We start from the raw sequence: 23714 nt of genomic DNA on the forward strand, positions 1-23714 counted from the left end.
GGGATGGAACTAAATGTCGTTTTTATTTGACTCGACTTCTGCCTACGTTAATCAAGAAGGTAAGACCAGTTGTATCTTATCCAGCACGCCTAGGCCGAATAGAAGAATTTGCAGTTTCAAGTGATTTTATCTATTTAACTACAATCCTAGATTTACCTAGACATCCTGAAAGCTTCGTGGGATTACACCTTGTCCCTGTCAGCCGGTGCCCGGTAGTCAATAGACAATTTTGACTTTAACGCCTCTGCAGCCGGGGGGAAATAGCGCATTTCGAGTTAGCGGAGCGCCTCCCTGCTAGGAGGGAAATAGGCGTGACCTATTTTAAAACATGGCTAGACTAGATTCCCACTAGATGGCGATGATCTCTATCGTTGTGGGTTGTATGTGGATTCAAACTTCACCAAGTTGAAACGTTTTCCATGACAAAAGTGAACAGAAAACCTTTCGTGGCAATAGGCAAATTTGGGTATTGCCACGAAATATGTCATTGAGTATTTTCAGCAAAAAAAAAAAATTTATGGCCCTACCCGAGATGCTAAAAAAATGGGGTAATTTGGCGTTACGTAGTTACGTACATTTTCATGTGAAACTGATGGCGGTGCAGGATATTCATAAAATTACCCAAATAAATTGAAATCCAGAGAAGAAGACCAGTTTAAGTTATTGTTCGTTTTTAAAAAAAATTGCATTGATACATAACTGCTCACGATAAAATCTTAATTTTCTTAATATGTCGGCTTGTAGGAAGGAGAGTATGTGGGATTAGGCACCGGCTTATAAGTAGGTTTGTAATCAGCGGAGTAGGCCGATTTGTAGTTTCCCTCGTACTTGATATCAGCAACGTATCCGGAATAGCCATCAACGTAGTAATTGACAACTTGGCGACGACCATCAGGAAGAACGACGTAGTATTGTCCTTTAGTTTTGTCACCGTTACGATTCTCGCTATGGCCAAAGTCGACGTAAGCGTAGTCGTCCTTTACTCCATAGCCAAAATCATACTGAGCCGGAGCCTGCGAGAAATTAGAGTCCGTCTTAGCTGAAATGTTTGACCACAGTCGCTAGTCTCATGCAAAATGAAAGAATATCGACATACGTATTCGTAATTGTCTTTGTAATCACTAGACTTGGATGGAACGGCGGTAGCCACGACGAAAATAGCAAAAAGAAAAACGCCAAGCTATATAAATACGAAGCAGAGAATTAAATTAAAGAATAAAGCTTAATTACGGAACATCATACTGTATATTAAAAAATTACTTGCCTGCATGTTGGGTAGTTGAGGTGAAGTTGCCTGGTAGAAGACTGGTGACTTTCGATCAGTATGTCCCCTTCTTTATATACAGAGCAATTAGTCTCATAAAAACCATAACAAAAAGAACGCAATGAATGCGCAAGTCTTTCGATGCTCTGCATTGAACGATCCCCTTGTAACAGTTTAATGAGTAGGTAATATTTAGCCATCCACACCCATCACGGGTACATCTAGTAAATCTATAGCCGTGAAACGAATCACTTTCCCTCAGTCTTGAACCAGAGCATGACGAGCCTTGAAACTGTATGCCGTTCATGTTCACCGAACACGATTGGAACACTTAAAGTGTTTTCATATCCCCTTTCTTTTTCCCATCACCTGAGCAAAAGGAAGGTCAAATCGGTAAAAGTGTTTTGCTATACAGACTCTTTCTAATTATTTTATATTGTCTCCTTCTTTCATTTTATTTTTCTGTCACTTAAACAGTGCAAAAAGCAAAAGCCACATTTGGATCAAACTAGCCTGGTTGAGGCTTGAGGGGAAGCAGAAGCAGTCATGATCTCATGAAGAACCTATTATTTCTACAGCAAAAATTTTTTGCCTGAAAGGAATCTTCGCTGTTCGCTTATGTATTTCACTAATTTAAAGGTAAAAATCGGAAACTTGACATTTCTGTTTGTTACGCACATTTCGAACGGCACAGGACCAAAGCTGTCTGCTACGTGAGTCGATACGAAAACATGGCAGTCTCTTTCAGTAATTTTTGCTGCCTTCGACGGCTTTTAATAAATTCCACTTCATGTAGTCGAGCATATCTCTCTGGTTTTAAAAGTAATCTATCTCTTGAAAAATTGTACCCTACTAGTCGGCTGGACATAACCACTACTCCTAAGGTAAATCATAGAAAAATGTAAAATCTCCCTTGTTGTAACTATTCATTAAGGATATCCAAAACTGATTTCCTCATTTTCCTTTTAAAAACCATAGGCACCAGAAAGCAAAGATGGAAAATTTAGTGGTTACATACCTATGGGTAAGTTTTGATAGATAGGGTGTTGTTCTTTTTCACTACTTGCGGTATTAATATCACTTTCAGATCCAGTTGTTGTTCAGATATGGTTTATTTTTCTCCCCTCCATCCTGCATTTAGTTATGTGTAGCTATATAACTATATACATTGACTTTCACATTATTATTTTTGAGCTTGGTCTTTTTGTTCTCACAGACAAAATTCAGGTAAATTATGTCCGCAGTGGTGGACCTGGTGGACAAAATGTCAATTGTGTCTCAACCAAAACTGAGATACGTTTTCATCTAGCCAGTGCTGATTGGATTCCAGAGCCTATTCGTGTCAAGCTAGCAGAAAGAGTGAAGAATCAAATTTCCAAAGAAGGTTATTTCATTATAAAATCTGAAAGAACCAGATCTCAGCAGTTGAATTTGGCTGACACCCTTGACAAGCTCAGAAACTTGATCCACTCTGTAGCACAAAGCCTTGTAGTCCCTGAAGTCTCTCAGGAAACACTGGAAAAGCAACGCAGGCTGTAAGTAGTACTCACAATGTAACATAACTAATTTTTCTTTTAAGAATCACATTTAGTCATCTGTGGAAGGAAGATAGAATAAGATCTAAGTTCAAATTTTATGTTATTGTATTTATATCGTATTATCAAACGCAATTGAAACGGCTAAAAATGCATCGAATGTTTTAGGCGTGAAAGGGCAGCTCGGGAGCGTCTAAGGGAGAAGCGGGCACATTCGATGACGAAGCAAGGACGCCAATCACCGACTCTCGATTCGTAAACAGTTTGGGTCAAACCACATTTTGACAACAGTAAATACACAAACAAAAAAAGACAAGCAACAATCCTTAATAATCAGTCTTTCAAATGCACTGTCGAAAACAAATAACTGATTTACGTCGGACGTCGTCCATAAAATTGAAACACAACCAACGCATCCATCACAATCTGCCAACGCATCTCTTTTATCTATCAACTTTGATTTCATTATAAATACCGCCCGTAATCACAAAAAAAAAAAAAACGTACATTTTGAAAATCGGAAAAAAGCTCGGCCTTAAATTAAAAAGGCAGATTATACTTTATGTGGATAATGGAGTTTTGAGTTCATTCTCAAAGATCGGTACTATCCCCCGTCGCTCCTATAGATGTTGCAGAAACGTTGCTCCGGGGTTTGATAGGGGGGACAGGTGGCTGAGGGCGTGGGGCCGGACGGGGCAGTGTTCCTCCAACGTTGACTGGTTGAGCGACAACTTCCTCGTCTCCAGTTAATGTTTCAGATTTGGAGGACGATGTATTATTATTATTGTTACTTTCCACATTTCCGTTTCCGGAAGGGTGCGATAACCTTTCCGGTTTAGGGGGACGTTCTGGTTTAATCACTTCACCTAGACGTATTTAAAAAAATTAGATGCGATAGGGTAGATTGAGGAAATGCATGTCTACCATGGGGTACAGAAGGAGCTACATCGTCCGAGTCCGCATACTGTATATCCGGATGGTCGGAAGAATTGAGCGTCAAACCCGGGTTGCTATTAGTAACTTCTACAATCGAAACTTGCTGTTTGTTAACAGAAAACGAATGAACACGCTCCAATACTGCAGGCCCATGACTTCTAATTTCGTTCGGGTTACAAGCTTCCGGGGATAAATTGGCTGAAGCTGAAGTACTCCCAGCTGAGCCTGTTTTATGGTACCACTAAGTTGCAAAGCCTTTCTTTTTTTTTACTCGTAAAATACGGCAAATGGTTTACCTTGTAATTTTATGATCGACGGTCGTTCTGGTATACTAGGCCTGGGTTTATCGACATCAAATTTTGTCCGATCCAGTGGCATAGGTGGTTGGAATCCTCCGAACATAGAAACTGCATTCGGATGTGGGGTAGGGTTTATATTGATGACATTGTCGAAGGAAGAAAGTCTCTTATGCGAGGGGACATAAGGCTTCCGCAGTTCAACGGTCTCTTCATCGCTTTTGGCAGGTCCAGCGTAAGCAGGTATTTGTCTTACGGAACCCTGACGTTTCAAGTCGTTTTCAATTGCTTCGAATCCGATCGGTGCAAGTACATTGGATTGGGATTGACTAGACAAACTAACGCGCTCAACCGACGGATTCAACGATGGTCGTGGTGCAAGAACGGGTTTCTTCTCAGATACTGGCAACGCGGAAAGACGTTTTGTATCAGGCCCCGTAGGCGGAAGCATGGGCTTATCTGAAGCCACAGAACGTTCGGGCAGAACTGGAGTACTGTCACTAATATTTTTTTTCTCTTCCTTTTCTGGTGTCTTTGCATGCGGTAAAGTTTTCGTGTGGGGCGAGTTAGCCTGATTAGGCGGCTCTGGTGCAGGTATTTTCTTCCTCCGGGAAATGGGTCTCGGACTTTCAGCTTTCGCCAAGCTAGAAATCAATAGTATGATGTAACAGGTAAACATAATATGGTTTTGCTTTAGAATTCCATAATCTTACTTATCATACGCGTAGTTGCTGGGCGCAGGGTGCCGCATTTCAACTAATCCTTCAGTGCTTCCCGTACGCTGATGAGTTCTTCTCACTTCCTTCGAATCGTGCTCGTCTGTCGTGAAGAAAAAAGAAGCCCAAGGCTATGACATAGCTTCAATTTTCTTGAGTTAGAAAGTTACCTCGCTCGAGGAAACCTCCATTTGAGGGCGAAGGCGGTTGAAGCAATCCAGAGTACAGGGCTTTCGAATAGGTCATGTAAAAGTCAATCTGCAAAGAATAAAAGCATCGTTGCAAAGAATGATATTTGTACTTTTTTATAGCACATTTACCTCTCCAGGAAAGAAACGATCAGCGAACATGATAAGATGTTCAATCACCGACGCGTGCGTATTAGCCAAAGACATGTTTAAGCTTAGGGTATCACTGCTATTGTTCTGCAAACAACGGACAGTAACATAGGAATGAGAGATTATTAAATGTACAATCAAATACCGGTGACCAGAGGAGACTGGGGGCCAAAACAATAGCTAAATTCTGCGACGTCATTTTATTATGCTCGTGGCGACGACTAAGTTCATGAAAGAACTTGATCAAATAACGAATGTTGTTCCAACGACTTTCCGGCAATTTATCAACTACCTACAATACAAAAACAAACATATGTACTTTATTTCAAAGCTATAAAAATAAAAACGGTTTGTTTATAACCTCGCCTAGAGCGTTGAGACGGGTTTCTTGATCGGGGCTCTTGACGGCATTGACCCAATCATCATACAATGCAAGGGTAAATAATGGATCGGGTAGTTCGCGCAAGTAGGATTTTAAAATACCCGCAACAATGTGGACATCGTGAAGTTCCAACGCAAACCCAAGATCTGCTAAATTAGCATCGAGGGCAGCCTAGAAATTTGCACGTTTAACATTAAACTAATTTCTAAGTGCGAGTACTTTGAAATACATTAGCTTACCCTAAATTTTCTGACTTTGGACGCCCCTCCTGCAATGCGAAATATTCCCTCTTCATCAACGCCGGTTTCATATAATGTGATAACACATATTTCTATGGGATGCGCAATCGTACGGCCGGAAACGCGTAGATGTTCGTCCAAGTCAAATCCAAATACTGGTTTCTGAATATGTTCCTTCCTTACTTCTCTAGCAATGGAATGTGTTCATTTAATACTTTCAAAGCAGCAAGATGGTATTGACGTTGAGATTCGGCGAAGTGCAGAATCACCTGCGATTGAAATTATTATAATTATTACACTTTTCTGGTTTTACAAAATTTATATTAAGTAAAATTAAACAAGAAAATGGAAACCTTAGCAAAGTCAGATTCCTTGGCCAAAAGAGAGTAAATATCTGCTGCCAATCCGTCACGATTCATTTCTACTTTTAATTGTGCCTCTTCTAGTTCATCTTTAATTCCATCCACCTTGGCAACACTTCCTCCACTGATGGCTTGCTTTTGTGCGTTCCGGTACCTTAAAAAACATATTTAAACATACTGTCAGTAATTCATTTTATATACCCTGATGTAATCAACCTGGTTCTTGCAGAATCCATATCTAAGATTAGTTTATTTAGGTTACGTCTCGCCTTGACGATGTTAGCAGCCTCATTCTCAACTAGACTCAGAGGTTCCACAACATTTTTCTCAATATCAACTTCATGGACTAACATCTCTGTTCCAATCTTATTTCCTATTTGGCCACAATCAGTCAACAGGTCTCTAAGAATGGACTTCTCACCTATGGATAATTTTTAAATAAAATTTTTGTATCAGTCACTTTTTAATTTAAAACTGAATACCTAAAAGCCCCCCACACTCAATCATTGTGTGTCCAATTGCAGATTCAGGGATCTTCTTCAGTCTTTTATCCACTTGGGTACCTTCATTTTCTAAGAAAACCAGAAATTAATCTATTGACAATTGTAGTCTGATTTAAACCCATACTTACTAGAAAGTACACTATTGATTTTTCTTGACATAGTTCCACATGTTTGTTTGAGCAGTTCTACATGTTTCTCAGCTGATTGGACATCTTCAGTCAAGACCTCTGACTGCTCAGCTCTATGACACAAAAGACACTCATCATTTTTATGAGCACACTTGGTTCTTTGCTACAACAATTTTAACTTAGCTAATAGTCCCCTACTTCCTTTAAATAAATTGTCTTCAACAAGATATTTCCTGTTGTTTGACTAAGTAGAAGCTTTTAAACCAACGAATAAAAATTGGTTGCAACATAAGTTAGGTAGCACAGTTTTAAGAAGTTATTGACTTTAATAAAGAGGGGAAAGATTATCGGAATTGCTTATTCATACTCAAACACACATGGTAGAGGGACATAGAAAGTGATCAAACATTAACCAACAGCGAATTTAGAAGCAGACAAATGTTCTTTGTTTCTTATGGTTTCTTTTTACCTGGAAACAGTCTGATCCACCAGCTGCTTCACGCGGAAAAAATTTTTCTTCATTTTTAAAGCACGATGAGAAGTTTGCAAAAAGCCAAGCCACTGTGTATCCAAAAGCCTATGCGAAGTAAGTGTCAAATCGACACTTGCTCTCGGCTGATGGCCAGACGCGAAGGCGAGAACATCAAATTGTCTACCTTGTTAGGGCCCCTTTTTACTGACTTTAAAAACACCTTGAGGAGGAGAACGATCAACTGCTTGATAACGAAGCACTAAACTCGGCTCATGTTGCGAGTTTCCCCTAATCAGCTCAGGCACACACAATCACAATTCAGATATGTACTTCACCAAAAACTGGATAGCAATAAAATGTTTTCTCGCCCTAACAGGCCAGCCAGCAGCCGATCCCAAATGTCCCTGCCCCCTCTTTGGAATACGGGGTGTATGAAGACACTTCTCCTTCTGTTTCCGGTTTAGCTAGAGCGCTACTAGAGATGAAAGGAGAAAGGACCGACTGACGCTTCTCTCGGTTTAGCTTTTTGGTTGCTGTGGCCTGGGGTTAACTGAAACAGCAGGATGGGGGAAAACTGACTGCTCTTCTATTTTTATTATGTTTACTGCACTATAAAACACTGTTCAGTGGCAGTAGAACTATTTTTGTTTGAGGAAATGCTTTGCAATTGCAAATTGTCTTTGAAAAATGTATATATAGATTTTTCGCAAAACACTTTACACTTGTCTCCGATTATTATAATCTTATATAAAGACCGATTCTCGCTCGAATAGTGAATCAGGAAACCCAGGCTTTTGAAGACTTTATCTCACTAAACATGTTTCCCTCCCCCGACTGCCTTCCAACTAAAGAGAGATAATTCGGTGCACATCCGATTAAGCAGTGTGGTAAATATTAGTTTCGGCAAAGCGCTGCACCCTTGGGTTCACTCTATTGATTACTGGCAATAGCCACAATTACCACCATAAAATGTTTCAAGGTTTCCTTCTCCTATTTTCCTCAACGGATATACATGATCACATGCACTTCTCGGCATCAGCTTCGGACTGTTACTGTACCTACCATACGATCGAGGGCAATGTCTTATATTCCCTTTTAATTTAAGCGAAAGCGTTGCACATTTCGGATCCTGATATCACTTGTTGTGTGAAAAAATATCCACGTATTATAGCATCGCCACGGCCCCGGTTTTCATTAACGGCAGTCTTTCCGAAAATGTGTCTATTCGTGTGTAAAGGACCACACACGATTTAAAACCAATTTCCAAATCATTAGAACTTGTTTAGAAATTAACCTGGTATGAAAGTTCAGTCTCTACAAATAGCACTTTACCACTAGCATATTAAATGCTATAATATTATGAGAATTTTCACCACAAACTTGACCCAAGACTCGAATCCAATTCAAAGAAAACAGCACAGGATGCTGAGTTTAACTGAGGTGTCGCTCCATTTCAAATTGTTTCTTAAGACTTCCATTTTGCCATAACAAGTATAGCACTTAACCAATGAGAAATAGAACTTGAATTTCACCCTGCAGTAGTCGCACGCATTTTATCGCAGCTTCACTAAAAGGTAAGTTGGAAAGCATTTAAGTAACACAAACGTTGACTATATATTCCAAGAAACCACATCCTCTTAGGTTGATAAAGAAGGAGAGGACTTCGTCGTTATATCAGGGATTGCTCCAGTATCGATAAGGATGCTGCGTTTGGCTTCGAAAAAGTCTCGGAACCAGTTTATGTGTTCCTTTTTCTGTTCCACAGTTAAGTAAGGGTTTTTACTCAAACCAACGACGACAAGTTCCATAAAATGGCGCACTGGTCCTCGCCTTGGACACCAAGGCTTCAAATGGGGTTCCAAAAATACATGCTCGTGGAATCCGACTTGAGCTTCTTCATCCAAACCTGATCGTCAATGAACTGTTAGTACGTCTTTAAACAATAGTATGCCAAAATCGAATACCTTGCTCGTTATCAATAGGGAACTGCCACACTTTTCCTTGCTTGGTCCATTGGATCATTTGCTGGAAACCATTGGCAGGCGGATGAGTTACAGCAAGTTCAAGTTCTTTCTCATATAGCATATCCCAAGTCGCCAACCCGGAAACGGCAGAAGATTCTTCTATGAAATGCGCTTTACTAAATATCCCACTTGGTTGGGCACTATATATATCTTCAATTTTTCTGCAACCCCAAGCTGGTGTTAGTCTATGTGAAAATAAGGTTTCCTTTAAAAACAAAGAAGACTTACACTGGAGCTAACTTGGGTGCTGGAGATTTGTTTTTAGGCTTCTTTCCATCTACTTTTAAGGTGTTCAATAAACTGTTAAGGTCTTCTGTTTTCTGTTTGTTTGGTTTGAATGGCTCTAATCTGGCCCTTTCACTTTCATCTGCAACATCCTCAAGTTTTGCAATTAGACTATTTTTCAATGCTTCCTTTTCTTTGCTTAACATATTCGAAACATCTTCCACTGCCTGCAGCATTTCAGGTTCTATGAAAATTAATTAGATTAGTGTACAACATGCATCATTATAAGATAAATTACAAATATTAAGAATACCTATTTTTGTGTTAAAGACTGGTTGTTTAACAGGTTTGGCAGGTTTAGCCCTAATTTTTGGTGTTGCTAAAGACAATTTAGATTCGAAGGATATGCTTTTTGTGTAGTCTAAGAGTAACTTGAATTAGCTGAAATCCACCACATAAACATAATTTCAACTAATACCTTGCTCATCGACTCCAGCAACATGTTTAATTTAGCTTTAGCCTCTTTTTGTTTAGCTTCTTTCAATTCTGCTTTGTTCTTTTTTTCTTCCACGACTTTTTTCGACTTATCTTGGTCTTCATTCGCGTTCAGTGTTCTTGTAAAGCACAAATTCCTAGCTAGTATTTCATTTCTTTTGACGCTGCAGAATGGGAAAATTACATGGCATACAAAAGCATTTCTAAACTCACAAACCCATTCAAATTACCTAAAGGCTCGCCGCAATAACATTTTTGTGTTTCGTATGGAAGTCGCCATTGACGTAGGAAACATGCACCATTGCCAAATATATCCGAATACTAGACAAAAAAGCACAAAAAATTGAGTTTTGAATTTTGATCGGTTTAATTAAAATTGATTTTAACTTTGAGGATTGAAGAGGAACTGATTAAGCAATGAGGCAAACATCAAAGGAAACAACTGTGAAGTATCAAGCTGTGAAACGCCAACCACCGAGCAGCGAGCACTCAAGCAGGCATATTATGTGCGGCTGGTTGCCCTATGTTATTTTCAAATTTAAAACAACAGTGATAGCAAATAACTCAACGAGATCTGCCAAGGCATGCTGTACGATTTTTATGTCGTCAAAGAGTTCCACCGAAGATGCTGTATGCTTAAGCAATGTCCCTATTGCTTCCTGTATTTGCAGAACAATAGCAATTGCTTCGACAATGGATGGATGTTACGTATACTGGGACGGGTGTACTCTGTAGCTAACTTTGTTAGAAGCATACTGTTAACGTTTAGTTCCGTGTCGTTCAAACTCTACACGTAAATCCACCCGCCTTAAATCAAGCGTACACCACGGTGGACAACACGATGATTATCAAGTCCCTTGACAGCAGTTCAAATTCTGATCAGCGATCCTGCACCTGGTCGACAGTATAACCTGCAATGTACACATTTCCTCTATACAATTTATTTTGAAAAGAGGGAAATTAAAATGCCACTATTTTGCCCACCTCTGGCTTCACCTTTATAGTTGAAAGTGAACTTATTATACTTTATATTTGGTAGCCTATACGTTTGAATATCAACTCGTATTTGATAAGCATCTGTATGACTGGCGGTTATACTTGTAACAGATGTCGAATTTTGTTTGTTTGTTCATGTGATAATAGCTGTAAAAGCCTCTTCCCTATTTGGTCTCTACGGCCCAGGTCCTCTTGCATTGTAACGTTAGGTCTACGAGTTTCTATTTTTCATCCGGACGAGGGGCAATCAAATATAGCCTGGCGTGTCCACATCCTTGGAATATTGTCGTACTCTATCAACCGGGTGAAGAAACGGACAAAATTCAGCTACATTCAGTGGAAATGAAATAAAATGATGAAAACCAAATGATTTATCTGTCGTCTCTGATGGATAATTTTGACCTGGCTGTACATCCCTCCCAGACGACTTTCAGCTACGCTAAAAGGTTTGATCGGGTATTAAATCCACTTCTATACATTTACGACCTTTCATCCGTGCAAGGCGTGAAAAAATGTCAATATTGAAATAGTTTAGGCGATTCATGTCTAAATGTTTCTTGGTTTTGACCCATTTTTTCATAAGAATTTAACAACCGACAATTCTTCTACTGGGTTTTATATTTGAGTACATTCGTGTCAATTCAACGCCAAATTCCGTCCTGAAACGATTGAACTTGGCGGTGAACTAACGAAGATCCAATGGAATAAGCAGCCCTTATATACTCACCCGCTAATGTTGATTACCTCATGCTGTAGAACAGGTTTTACGATAAGCCAGGAATGTCTTCCGCATACAGGAAAGTTGCAATTCCTCAATGACATCCTAGAAACTCCCCTATCCGGTTTTTCATCATGCGCCGATTTCTCGAGCGGACGTGCTTATCCCGACCTACATACACAACCAAACAATAGACTAAACATTTTCCTTGCAAGTGTCTCCCAAATGATGAAAGTGTCTCCCAAATGATGAAAGTGTAGCCTATTTAAGTATAAGTAAAGAGGTTAACGTGTTTAAATCTGTTTGCGCAGTACTTCTGACCTTCACATTTATCTCTTCCGGTCAATAGAAGCCATCGGAAAAAAGCAGAGGAAAACGCCCCAACAGGTTGACCGAAAGGGCAGTGCACCGTTCATTGTTTACTCAAGAAGCTACTTGGAGCGTACGAGAGAGAAAAAGACAGGGCGATATACAAGGTAACTTATGTAAAGATAACATTTCCCAGCTTCTATTTATTGACTATCACTGTACACGTGTGAAAGAACTTCATCCGTTCCCAGCGTGTTGTTTTTTTTTTTTTTACCTTATTGACAAAACTCAATTCAACATACATAGATTGAAAATTCTGAGAACAAAAACTGTCATAAATTAATGGGAAGATAAATTCGATATTTGTGATTTTTAGCTCGATTGTTTTGAATTAAATGTTCTTCCGCTTAACCCAATATTTTGCAAAAAAAAACGTCTGAAAAGTTTAGTTCCTATTAAAAAGAATGCTAAGAAGCGATTGAATTCATGCACTTATACTTGAAAAAGATAAAAATTTCGTTTGGAATTTCCAGCATTGCAGTAAAAAAAAAAAAAAATGAGTGTAGTTAACGGTCGGAAAGGAATGCGGACGGAAAACGTATGTAAATATGTGGCTGTCATCTGCAGATGGGCTGTTATGCAAGAAGAACGTGAGTGGCTGCTTGCAAGTCGGACATACCAACCTGGTGGTCTGACACCATTCTAGGGGTTCTATAAACCCAAGCGTGAGTTGCGTGACTGATTGGGATGCGGGTCGATGGGGGTTGCGAATGACACAATGGCCATTGTGACATACACGACTCCTATATATACTGGGAATATTTGCGTTATTGTCCATATCATGTATACTAAATCTTTAGTAGGGCAGTGCAGGCCCCACAAAATGGTTGATGAATAATAGTTTAAAAATTTATTAGTGGCTCTTCTGGAAGCCGTTCCAACAGAAACATTTAAAGATGAATAAACCAAGATTTTAAAATAGGACGAGTCAAAATTATTAGCAAGTTTTGAAACCACCGGGCATGCAAAAAAGGGAAGAACCCAGAAAAGCAGTTTTAGTTGAATTGACCGTAAAGAAAGAGTAACTAGTAAACGTTGACGTAATGGTATAACGCGCTGAACGTGCCTGACGTAATAAATATTGCGGTAAATGAGTACCGGTTACTTCCGTCTCCTTCGATGACAGAATCTCTGGGTCCACTGTTCTTCCTAAACTGTTGACCAGTGATGAATCCATCCATCTGAGCGGAATCAATTTAAATAAGATACATTAGCTCAACTATACGACGGCAATAAACGAAAGTTAACTTACTGTTCCTCTTCATTCGATAGATAATTAGGGCCTTGTAAGACGCCCAATTCATCATCACCTGCCACAACAGCTTCGTCCATCAGGTGCCTTTTCCTACGACAGGCCACATTAGCCAATGTGGCAGCGCTGAACGATGAGATTGGAATGCACGAAGTAATCAACGTCGTCGTCAAAGTGGAATTCAAAATCAAATACGAAGTGGACGTTGAATAGGCAGACGTGCTAATACTGCTCAAATAAGAGTAGAACATTGACGGGAAGAACAAGTTAGGGAACGATGCGAAAAAACGAGCATTATTAGCCATCATGTCGGTGCTGTCTGATGGAGTTGATGGACGAATGAAGGGACGAGTTTTCTGGCGTGAGCTGATTCGTCCGTGATCTCTAACAGGCGTCGGAAGAAATGACGGTGACATTGGGTAATAAAATTGATTGACATTCTCGTTGTGGTGATACTGACGCAAATGCGGAACGCCACCATCCTCTTGACGCCATAAAGGCTCATCCGCGCTGTCCCAGCGGTCGTTATCGGCAATAACATTATCAGCATCGCTGTTCCGAAAATCGATCAGCGTCATAAATTGGCGATTTCTGGATGCCGGACGCATCTGCTGCCATTGAAATGGAGGCTGTCCGTACGAGAGAGATGCAGTAATGCAGCCCACTATGAACATCAGGGACAATTTCATCTGTAAATGAAGCAAAAATGAATTACATGTAGACGTCTAGTATACAAAAGCAGTGAAGTTGTTACCTTTGGATAGTTGAGTTTCCTTCACATGTGTCAAACGAGTTGGCTTTTTTCTGGTTTATATAGACCCGATACAAGGGTCACTTCAATTATACCCGTGTTGGCCTTTTTCGTCACGTGTGGCCATCATGGAGCAAGGGCATTTTTGTTTGCTCGTTTTCAAGAAGGGTGTCATGTTTGCATACGACACATATCAGCCTCTTAACAGAGTCAGTTTCCCTTAAAGACCTATAGTGTCAAAAACGTTACTCAAACTGTCTGTTCTTACCCAGGTGATTGTATGTTTTCTCTAAATGTATAATACGTTAAACTCCATCACCCGAAATAGAAAATTAGAATGTATTGAATTTATGTGTATTAATTGAAGCAACGCAACAGAGATAAATAAACCACTTTTAATTATATTATAATATAGAAATTCGTCGAATCAAAAGTGCTGACGAAAGCTTATCTTCAAAATAAGTTTAGCAAAGGGTAAATCCTGATGGCAGACAGCTAAGAGCTGCACTAGAAGCCAAATTTGTAACAGTACTTGTACTTGTTTTCACAGACACAGAAAATGCGGTTAACATCGAGGTTGATGTGACCGTCGATGTTAGTTTTCGGGCATTGATGGATGACTCGGTTCCAAAAACATCGAGGTCTCGTTCGATCCAAGATGATGCTAAGATGTCAGCTGGGTTGATGTCTCTGCCTTCTCTAGGTAGATCATCGAACGCACTAGCACACAAATGATATAGACAATTTTAAATATAGAAGAAGACATTCAATTGAATTGCTTTTACTATACTTTTCCTTGCTAAAGGGCTCGTTGTGCTGATCGTAGTGATCACCAGTCAACATATCGAAAACGGCGGCTCTTTTGCGTCGGCAAGCCGCAGTCGCTGAGAACATTGTGCTGGTCAAACAGGTGACTACAGTTGCACCGGTAATGGTCGACGTAGAAGTCGTAAAGGCCGTGCTGGTGGCAGTTAAAGACAGTGAATTGAGGATGAGACTGGCCAAATAATTGATGCCGCTTAGGCCAAACGCTCTTTGATTCGCATTAGTTCTTGTCTTGATGTGATGCGACTCCTCGTGATGCTTCTAGACAAACAAACAAAAATTTAAAACAATTAAATCGATTAATACTATGTGTGTTATTTATATTATTTATTTATTCTATAAGTGTTGTGTATATAGTTACCGCTATTAAATTTGGGTAACGCATCAAATGGTTCGATTGGGATGCAAATATCGGTCCATATATAGGCAGTTGGTTGTAAAACGGTGGGCGCCAGGTAGGCAATGCCCATTGGACGTTTTGTTGCCAAGCAACCGAAAAGAAACACATCAGGGAAAAAAGAGCCAATTTCATTTTGCTTTTGTTAATTTACTAAGACGAGACAACAGAAAATCGCTATAGCTTCGATTGATCGAGCGCTTGTGGATCTACAAGTTTCTCGATGCGATTGTTGACGCTTATATATAGTGTCAAGAACGTTGCATAGAGCACAACTCAACCAAAATTATTCCATTATTTCCTGGCGGGAAATTTAAAAAATGTACGATTTTGATTCACAGTTCATGGGCGATTTAAACTAATAGGAATTTCTATCGCGTCTTTTTTCAATGACATCTGATCTGCATCTTTAGTAGTCCAATGTAACTATGACTAAAATGCAGTAAATACCCAAAGAATTTCTTAAATTCCTGTTAAAAATGCATTCAATTTCCTTATATAGGTCCGCATGTCTTGTAGAAAACCATTTGCGACGTGAAATTCCTGATCGTAAAGCTATATCGTCCGTTCCCATCGCATTTATTCAAGCGCATCGTTTTCTTGATTTCCTTCAAAACGCATCGACAGGGAATTTCGATTCGACTTTTGATGAACGCGGAAAGATTTAAACCAAAGGTAATACCTACATTTCTCCACAAAAAAAAAAACAACCTGTCTGAGAAAAATATTCATGTTTCCCGAAATCCGATTCTTTTTTTTTGTTCGATTAAACCAGTGCGATAAGTTTGACACTTGTTTTTCCAACATGAACAAGAAAAAAAGCAAAAAACCTGACGCTGTTCACTAACATTTTTTTTTATCGCGGTGAAACCTGTCAATATGTTGTGGGCATTTTACCTTCATTAGGATTTCAACGGGATTTCAATCCGCCAGCATAGCTCGAGTATAACGGTTTCTCGATCTAGAAATCTGATTTCTCAAAACGATTGTCAATTAAAGAGCAAGACACTTTGACATTTTGATTGATCAGATATGTGACCTTTTCCTTTTGAATCAACGAATTCCACCGCGTTCACGACCTTTTTCAAGTGAAGACTCTTCATAGAGTTCGTGATATAACGGGGAACTGTTCAACTGCCATGGCCAAAAAAAGAAATGGGAATACTTCACATTGAATTGAACGTATCGAGAATGTCATAAGGCCATCTCAGTTATGTCGTTCTAAAAGAAAACAAACAAAAAACTAAAGCGTTTCCGTGACGCCAATAGTCCGAATACCATTTTTTGCTGTTGTACAGTCGTGTGGCTTTTGAAATCTTGCCAAATATAAAAGGCTAGTCAGAGGATCAACAAGTCATCACAACGTTAGACGCTACATTCAGGTACAGTACGAGTTCCTCTTGTAGCTTGACTTGTAGCTTAACTCTTTGATTTTAAACGTTAACTTAGATAAAGAATGAAGATCGCCTTATTTGTATTGAGTTGTCTCATCGCTGTTTCACGCCAGCAAAATAAGTTGTGGTCGATGCCTCAATACCACCAACAAACACCTTTTCAATATCATTATTCATCACCTGCGACTCAAAATCTAAGACAATGGGCTAATGTTTACGCTGGATCTTATCCTTATTATCCGACTCAATACTCTCAGCCACAGTACGTGAAATATTTCCCCTTCCTGGCTAAACAGAATCCAGGTGTGGTCTTACTCAAATCCTTCCCGCAATCGGTGAGTCTCATTTTCAATAATCCAGTTATGTTCTCGCTTCTAAACGGCCATCTAGTTACAGCGCCGCGATGATGAAAATGATGAACCTCTCGTCCGTCACAATAACGAAGAGGAATCGATCGAGGCAAGGATAGCCAATCCCAAAGGCGTTGCTCCAGAAGGCCGACTGTTTGACAACGCCCTGTTATCCAATTTGCTTTTCGGAAGTGTTGCAACCAGCACGAAATACAGCATCGCAACTACAACGATTATTTCCACATCTGTTATTTCATGCATTCCCTCAGCATCGTTCTCTTCCACCACAGACTGTCGCCGCAGACGTGACGTGTCTGTCATGAGAGAACTTTTGAACGAACATGAAGTTCTCTCGCCATCCACAGTTGAAAGGTAGATTCCCATGTTCGATCTTTCGAATTATTTTTATTACATCGTTTCATTTTCTTTTTTTGGTGTAGAGTGGAGCCATCGGCCGTTCTTCAGCTTGAATCTCTCAGCGGTGTGAACACTGCCAAAGCAGCTCAGGATTCTGTGACTATTGTTTCTTCGTTAGACGATGGGAATAACAGCCGAGCTGCTGGTGCTCGTTTCATCGGTTTGAATGCCCTCCTCACTTTAACCACCACTTCGACGTTGACGACCGCTACAATCAGTGTTACCGAATCTAGGAAAACTGTAACCCTCGGAACTAGTTTGTTGTGTTTACCTTCAGGTATCAAACTCTGTTAGACAATGTTCTAACCGATTCGCGTTGTATTTATTATATATCCGTAGAATAGGGAGAAATGTGAACTATGGGTTTCATTTTAACAAACGTGCAATAACTATTTGTAGCTGTTTTAGCATAGTTAAGTGTTATATGCATTGGCCTATTGAATCATGATACACATTTCTCAATCAGCATTTCGCTATTTTTGTTTCCATTTCTTTTATTCTCTAAACATGACCATGACGCAAGTAAACAATAGCCAAACGTCTTTAAGCCAAACGTAATAAAAGATAATGTTGAAGTTTACGGCAGTTTTGTCTCAACTCTTGAAACGGTACGTATATACCGAGTAGAACGAAGTTGGGGGTGAGGGAAAAAAAAAAGATCCACGTGTATGACCAGCTTTTTAAAGGTAGGCGCTTTGTTTGTATACAGACCTTGAGGAACATGTTGACCTTTAAAAAAAACAAAAAAACATCCCTTGTCCACGTGACCTGCCGGGTAGCAACGAAAGAAGTCTGAGGGGTAGGAAAAAAGGGGGAACTTTCTCTTTGTCTTGTTTTCTTATAAAGGCTTTATCGTTTTCCTCAAAACATCAATTCAAACTTTGTTCATTCTTACGTATAGTACAACAACAACCGAAAAGAGAAAGTAGCCTCCCCCCTCACCCCTCCAAAATGATAAATGATTAGGAGAGGGGCCAATAAGATTTGACTACCTCTTTCGGCTTGAATCCACCGAATATTATAAAAACTGGCCTTAAACTCGCAGACGGGCATACCATGACCTCAGACAACAACGTGGTAAGACCCTTTTGATTCACGCTCTGAAACTAAGTATTATTTAATTTAATTGTTATTGCATTGATCGTCCGTTTGGACATTTAGATGAAGTTGGCATTGCTCGTCTTGGGTTGTTTCGTTTGCGTTACCAAACAGGAACGCTACGTTTGGCCATTCCCGATCGATCCCAATCACGCCGTTTACAAACCCTTGTATTACAGCGATGGCCTCCCAGCTGGTTATGACGTCATCAAAAAATCCGACGGAATCCAACAGGTTCTTAAATCTAAATGTCTGTTTAAAAAGGTTTAACCTTGACACATCTTTCACGAACACTGCAGAATAAGGATGTAATCCCTCGCAATCCTGGGGCGTTGCTGTTACCCCAACAGAATCGTTTCTTCGTTAACGCAAACAGCATTTATCTGTTTACAATGACCACGACAATCAAATCAACAGTGACCTCAACAGCCACAACTGCAGCCGTCGTCAAATGCATCCGTAACTATAATTTGTTCAGTGTTTTTCAATGTTGTTATCCTACAGCTAACGCAATTAAAATCAGCATCCACTCAATTGTCGGCTACGACCGCTTGCGCGCGACGTCGACGTGACACCGAAGAGAAAGTGGTGATTGGCAACGATGATATCGTCATTAAACCTGATCCACCTAAACCGTACGGGAAAAAAAATTGATTAGGGAAAATGTTGAATTGAAACTCACTTTGCACTTGCATTTTTAGATTGGAAACAAGCGTCATGTCTGATGATGTTCCAGAAGCTGCGCCATCCGTTGCGCTTCCTGACATCGCTTCATCTCAGAGAGAATTGGAAACAGGTGAATTTGCAGATCACCAACAACGAGCCGCGTTCACGACGACAGTGTCTGTCACTTCGTTAACAACGACGTTCGTATTTGTGGCAACGTCCATCACGTCCACCACATCACTGGGCATTTCCGCTGGTTTACTTTGCCTCCCATCAGGATTCACCATTTGCGCTTAATTTAAAACCCACGAAAATTGAATTTGCTTTACTATATTATTTACTGCTACCTCATCTTTCGTTTAGCCATTCCGAAATACAATTGTCTTTTTAGTTATAAATAGCTTTGCGATGGATTCCTAAAAGAAAGACGTTCGACCACCGGAGACATTGTTTATACGAATTTCAAAGAATTTGATAGCAGTTTCCTAATATGGGTTGATATGGATGACAAGCGAGTTCATTCACCGATAAACCAGAGTCGGTTTAAATGTCACGATCCCTTTGTTGTTATTTGAAGTCTTTGTTTTTGTGTAACGGCCCACGTGTTTCCCCTTCTACATTAAAAGCTGCAACCGGCTGAGGACAAGGTCTCGACTTCTTTTTCAAGGGCATTGACTCGGTTCAAAACAAAAACAAAAAAATTCATTCGGGAGTTTTAAATGAAAACCGAGAACCCTTATAAGACGGAAAGTATATAGTTAAACTCAAAAATAATGTTGTAATTAGTTTTGAAGAAAGCTCATTTTGTTTTCTTCTTTAATTTTTACCCCAATTAGAAAAAATTACAGCCATCCCCCTTTAAACTTCCCTTTAACATAACAGGTGAGCGGAAGGAGGAGGAGAATCGGGGGGGCTAAAAGGGGTGGAGAATAGAACTTGAGCGGGGATGAAGGTTACGTATAAATAGGGTAACACGGCGAAGAAAACAGAGTTCAACTTCATCCCTCTGACGCGCACAACAAAGGTAAGCTCTTCCCTATTCTTGATTTAATTTGAACAAATCTCAAATGTTATAATAAAACATCAATTTAATAAAAATGTCCACACATTTTTGCGTAGATGAAACTCTTCTTGTCCATTCTCCTCTTTTGCTTCGTGAGCGTATCGTATCAAGAAAACAACGTTAGGCCTCCCGTGCCATACGCTCGTCAATCCCGCGCTCGTTACGTTCCTCTTTTTTACGCTAACGGTGTTCCAGCTGGCTACGACTTTATTGACGACAAAAGGTATACACATTTTGTTTCCCTATTATCTTCCAGCAATTTCGCTGCATTTGCTAATTATTCTTACATGCTCTAACTATATACAACAGGCTGAAGAAATTCTACCTAGGAACAACATCAACGAGACGCCCTTGGGTCGTTTATTCAACAACATTCTGAATCCGATCTCTAATTTAATTACGAGGACATCTACGATTACTAACACTTTTGTGTCGACGGTAACCACGGCAACCTACACCCACTGTCTACCCAGCACGCAGTTCAAAATAGCGACAGCTGCTGATCCAGATGCCGATCCGGTCGTCGTTGAAGTTCGTTCCACCGCACCTTGCGCCCGCCGTCGCCGAGATGTTGCCGAATTTTTAGCACAAGCCGATTCTGAAATCGACATTCATCCTGCTGAACCCCTACCGTGAGTAGTATTATCTGGTATAAAATACGTAACATCTTTGCGGTTGATTACATTTCTTGTTGCAAATTCAAATTCAGGATTGAGACCAGTGCCGTTATTGATACCCCATCAGAAAGCAGAGAGATTCAGCCAGCCCAGACGGAACTGTTATCATCCAAGTCGGATGAACTGGTAGAAAATCCTGAGATCCGGCAAGGAAGCAATTCGAACGCGGCCACCAAACTGGTGACTGTTATCGCCACAAGTTTCACATTCGTCGCTAAAACTCTTACATCGACTGCAACATTGGCCGCAGCTGAGGGGCTGCTTTGTCGTCCACCCGGATACGCCGTTTGCTGATCAGGATGTTCTTCGATTTTATTTAAAACCTTTTCTTACAAGCATATGAAATCTTCCCAGTTTTCTATGCCTTTTTCTCAAAATGCATTTCAACTTCATTTTCCCTGTTTTTATTCCGTGATGATGAATAATACACAAGCTTAAGTTATCTACTCCATGAAATGTTTGTCTCCTATAAGAAAGCAATTCGCTATATGATAAAGGCCGTTCAATTTACATGAACTGATAATATAAGCCTTTAAGAGCGTTGTAAGAATTGCCATTAAATAATTTACTGTATAGCAATTTCAAATATCCAATCATAAGGACCATACATAAATATGAAAAACTGATATGAATTCGTCGTGCATTAAAAAATTAAAAAAACTCTTTCGGAAAATAACATGCTGGTCATCTTAATCAGACTTTTGTGCTGTCATAAAAACCATTTTAGACTCTTTCCACAAAGGCTTTTTTCACGTGTGACCTAAACAAAGCCAGTTGATATATGCAGCCACGTGTGGTTGTTGCTATATCTCTAAAACTTTGTTAAGAGCCATCGTCAATAGCGACCGATCCAGTCAAATAAGCCATAGGAGCCCAGCCCTATAACGTAAGAAGGGAATGAACTAAAGAACTTGAACTTCCAGCTTTGGGTGAAGGACGTCCAACAGACCAAAAAAAAACAGGTCTGTAACCATTGGACAGAAAAGCAGTTTGGGGGTTGAATAAAAAGAGGGTGAAAGCATCTCTTCGTCTTGCTTTGTCTGATGCTATCAACAAACATATAAGAAGTTTCTCGAGAAACACGGGAAGGCTGTATAGCATACATTAACACATTAAAGAACGGAAAGAAAATGAATATCTTTTGAGGCCTATAAAAGAGCAAGAGGGTTGAAAGAGGGTAGTTTAGTAACACTCCAGCACTCAACAACTGCACAAGGTAAATTTTGGGGATGAAAAACTAATTCGCTTTTAATTCTTTTGTTTGTTATTGTTCAATCAGTTTGATTATTTTTCGTGTAATTGTAAATTCAGATGAAATTGGCGTTGATCTTCCTCACTGCTTGCTTCGTTAGTCTGTCGTACCAACAGCGATACGTATGGCCAATGCCCTACGCTCCAAGGGCTCACTTGATGCCATTGTTCTACGCTGACGGACAACCAGCAGCTGACGTTGAAATTCTTACCTGAAATCAAGGTAAGATCTGAATAACTCATCTCTAAATTCTCCTTCGTCCACATAGCAGAAATAGCATTTGTTTTGTGATTCGCTCTTTTCATTTATTTCCTTATTTTTATGCACCAAGGAAATCGATAACCAAGCCAAAATCGAACCCGAAATTCAGCAAGACAACGAGAAGGTCTTTTAGGCAACGCTGTGTTGAATTTTAGACCCTTCACCCACGACCACCGTAAGATGTTGACGCAATAATTATTTCATCGATGATGAACCTCGTGCGTATTTCTTCTTGTTTTTTTCAGACTTTTACCTCAACTTCGCTTTTCCGTTGTGTCAACTCCAACGACCGTCAAATGCATCCCTTCAACCCAGTTTTCGATTGCTACTGCTGCTAATGCAGGGTGTGAATCCACCAGTGGTTGAAGTTCGCGCCACGTCAGCTTGTGCCCGTCGTCGTCGTGATCTGGAACATCTTTTAGCCGACGCTGATTTAGCTAAGGCATCCATCGAACCCGCTCAACCAATCGCGTGTGTTTTCTAGAAAATTTCGTTTTTTTCAAAAAAGTAAAAATTGAAACGATTTCTTAAAATTTTGTTAGCCTCGAAGTGTCTGCTGTTGAACCTGCTGCCGGTGGCTGATGCGAAGGAAGCGAGTTTCAACCGAACCTGAAATTGAATCTTCGCAATTGATGAATCTGTACCGCCTGAAGTCGTACAAGATGATCCTACAAAGAAGATAGGGGCTTGCTTAATCTGAGCCTCACGACAACCATATCGGTGACCGCAGTAACTACGGTGTTCTCTTTCGTTGGCGCTACTATGAAAAACACTGCCAGTATCGCAGCTGATGGCGCGCTGCAATGCTCTTCCATCCGGATTTTTAGTCTGCTAAAAAATTTTCGAATAAAGATCCACCGACTTTTGCTGCGTTTTGCTTTCCAAACCAAGGCGATTTTCCCCCGTAATTATTTGTTTGCTCCATTTAATTTATATCGACATGATTAACCGATTACGATGGTAGTGTGTAATAATCAGTTAGAGATTATCAGAATACATGATTTCAATAAAATTTATGTCTGATTATTTGTCTTTATTGCATCGACATTTCTTTACATCACCCGTGTCTTATAAAAGAAAAACAATTCAAAATATAACAAATATTGATGTATTTCCTGTAGGTATTTTTTGAAGCATCTGTCCATAGCCTGAAAAAATTTGGAGAATGTATAGTCTGACCGCAATGAGTGCGGGAATGTCCAATTGAAATAAATTTCATTGCTCCCGTCTTTAGCGTATAGGGGATCTATGACAGTCTGCTTTCCAGTTGATGTTACGATCCGTTTGGCTTTGGCAAACGTTGCCTGGGAAAA

General features: G+C 39.9%; 9 protein-coding genes and 2 long non-coding RNA genes across 13 annotated transcripts; 6 read left to right on the forward strand and 5 right to left on the reverse strand.

Annotated features, from left to right (window-relative positions):
• Positions 1-649: 649 nt before the first annotated feature.
• Positions 650-1386, reverse strand: LOC116927877 (pro-resilin). Its single transcript, XM_032934920.2, has 3 exons — positions 1265-1386; positions 1097-1180; positions 650-1013 (listed from the first exon to the last, which is right to left on the reverse strand). The coding sequence occupies exons 1-3, from the start codon at positions 1268-1270 to the stop codon at positions 726-728; spliced, it is 378 nt and encodes a 125-aa protein (XP_032790811.2). The 5' UTR covers positions 1271-1386; the 3' UTR covers positions 650-725.
• A 164-nt stretch (positions 1387-1550) lies between these two features.
• LOC116927876 (peptidyl-tRNA hydrolase ICT1, mitochondrial) lies at positions 1551-3115 on the forward strand. Its single transcript, XM_032934919.2, has 6 exons — positions 1551-1657; positions 1742-1977; positions 2061-2148; positions 2243-2288; positions 2481-2799; positions 2968-3115. Exons 2-6 carry the CDS (start codon positions 1883-1885, stop codon positions 3056-3058), a joined length of 639 nt encoding a protein of 212 aa, XP_032790810.2. The 5' UTR covers positions 1551-1657; positions 1742-1882; the 3' UTR covers positions 3059-3115.
• Positions 3116-5052: 1937 nt separating this feature from the next.
• Positions 5053-7474, reverse strand: LOC123467764 (rho GTPase-activating protein 44-like). The gene is given in 10 exon segments (XM_045167559.1): positions 5053-5172; positions 5231-5377; positions 5447-5638; positions 5707-5888; positions 5891-5975; positions 6060-6222; positions 6285-6489; positions 6551-6640; positions 6700-6812; positions 7169-7474. Coding segments are annotated over 10 exon segments (1350 nt in total). The 5' UTR covers positions 7222-7474.
• A 1286-nt stretch (positions 7475-8760) lies between these two features.
• LOC123467765 (28S ribosomal protein S31, mitochondrial-like) lies at positions 8761-10275 on the reverse strand. The gene is given in 7 exon segments (XM_045167560.1): positions 8761-9077; positions 9136-9356; positions 9424-9664; positions 9734-9820; positions 9823-9841; positions 9899-10079; positions 10146-10275. Coding segments are annotated over 7 exon segments (1083 nt in total). The 5' UTR covers positions 10211-10275; the 3' UTR covers positions 8761-8808.
• Positions 10276-12833: 2558 nt separating this feature from the next.
• On the reverse strand, positions 12834-14073 carry LOC116927867. Its single transcript, XM_032934909.2, has 3 exons — positions 14005-14073; positions 13251-13939; positions 12834-13179 (listed from the first exon to the last, which is right to left on the reverse strand). Exons 2-3 carry the CDS (start codon positions 13937-13939, stop codon positions 12936-12938), a joined length of 933 nt encoding a protein of 310 aa, XP_032790800.2. The 5' UTR covers positions 14005-14073; the 3' UTR covers positions 12834-12935.
• Positions 14074-14333: 260 nt separating this feature from the next.
• On the reverse strand, positions 14334-15439 carry LOC116927875. 2 transcript variants are annotated; one of them, XM_032934918.2, is made up of 3 exons: positions 15188-15439; positions 14792-15084; positions 14334-14721 (listed from the first exon to the last, which is right to left on the reverse strand). In XM_032934918.2, the coding sequence occupies exons 1-3, from the start codon at positions 15356-15358 to the stop codon at positions 14466-14468; spliced, it is 720 nt and encodes a 239-aa protein (XP_032790809.2). In that variant the 5' UTR covers positions 15359-15439; the 3' UTR covers positions 14334-14465. The 2 variants fall into 2 exon arrangements, with proteins under 2 accessions (XP_032790809.2, XP_032790808.2); XM_032934917.2 differs by having other exon boundaries at positions 14792-15087; positions 15188-15437.
• Positions 15440-16481: 1042 nt separating this feature from the next.
• On the forward strand, positions 16482-17852 carry LOC116927868. 2 transcript variants are annotated; one of them, XM_032934910.2, is made up of 4 exons: positions 16482-16605; positions 16673-16952; positions 17008-17339; positions 17408-17852. In XM_032934910.2, exons 2-4 carry the CDS (start codon positions 16680-16682, stop codon positions 17676-17678), a joined length of 876 nt encoding a protein of 291 aa, XP_032790801.2. In that variant the 5' UTR covers positions 16482-16605; positions 16673-16679; the 3' UTR covers positions 17679-17852. The 2 variants fall into 2 exon arrangements, with proteins under 2 accessions (XP_032790801.2, XP_032790802.2); XM_032934911.2 differs by having other exon boundaries at positions 17014-17339.
• Positions 17853-18280: 428 nt separating this feature from the next.
• LOC123467753 lies at positions 18281-19546 on the forward strand. Its single transcript, XM_045167548.1, has 5 exons — positions 18281-18461; positions 18546-18716; positions 18782-18941; positions 19006-19117; positions 19184-19546. The coding sequence occupies exons 1-5, from the start codon at positions 18441-18443 to the stop codon at positions 19443-19445; spliced, it is 726 nt and encodes a 241-aa protein (XP_045023483.1). The 5' UTR covers positions 18281-18440; the 3' UTR covers positions 19446-19546.
• Positions 19547-20307: 761 nt separating this feature from the next.
• LOC123467760 lies at positions 20308-21334 on the forward strand (the record flags this gene model as incomplete). The annotated part of the gene is made up of 2 exons (XM_045167551.1): positions 20308-20843; positions 20921-21334. Coding segments are annotated over 2 exons (798 nt in total), but the record flags the coding sequence as incomplete, so codon positions are not given.
• Positions 21335-21914: 580 nt separating this feature from the next.
• LOC123467758 lies at positions 21915-22582 on the forward strand. The gene is made up of 3 exons (XR_006641874.1): positions 21915-22104; positions 22200-22362; positions 22472-22582. It is a non-coding gene; the product is annotated as an uncharacterized LOC123467758 (long non-coding RNA).
• A 65-nt stretch (positions 22583-22647) lies between these two features.
• LOC123467757 lies at positions 22648-23415 on the forward strand. The gene is made up of 2 exons (XR_006641873.1): positions 22648-22872; positions 22944-23415. It is a non-coding gene; the product is annotated as an uncharacterized LOC123467757 (long non-coding RNA).
• The last annotated feature ends 299 nt before the right edge of the window (positions 23416-23714 follow it).

This window comes from Daphnia magna, unplaced genomic scaffold (genome assembly GCF_020631705.1).
Source record: "Daphnia magna isolate NIES unplaced genomic scaffold, ASM2063170v1.1 Dm_contigs225, whole genome shotgun sequence".
Lineage (NCBI taxonomy): Eukaryota > Metazoa > Arthropoda > Branchiopoda > Diplostraca > Daphniidae > Daphnia > Daphnia magna.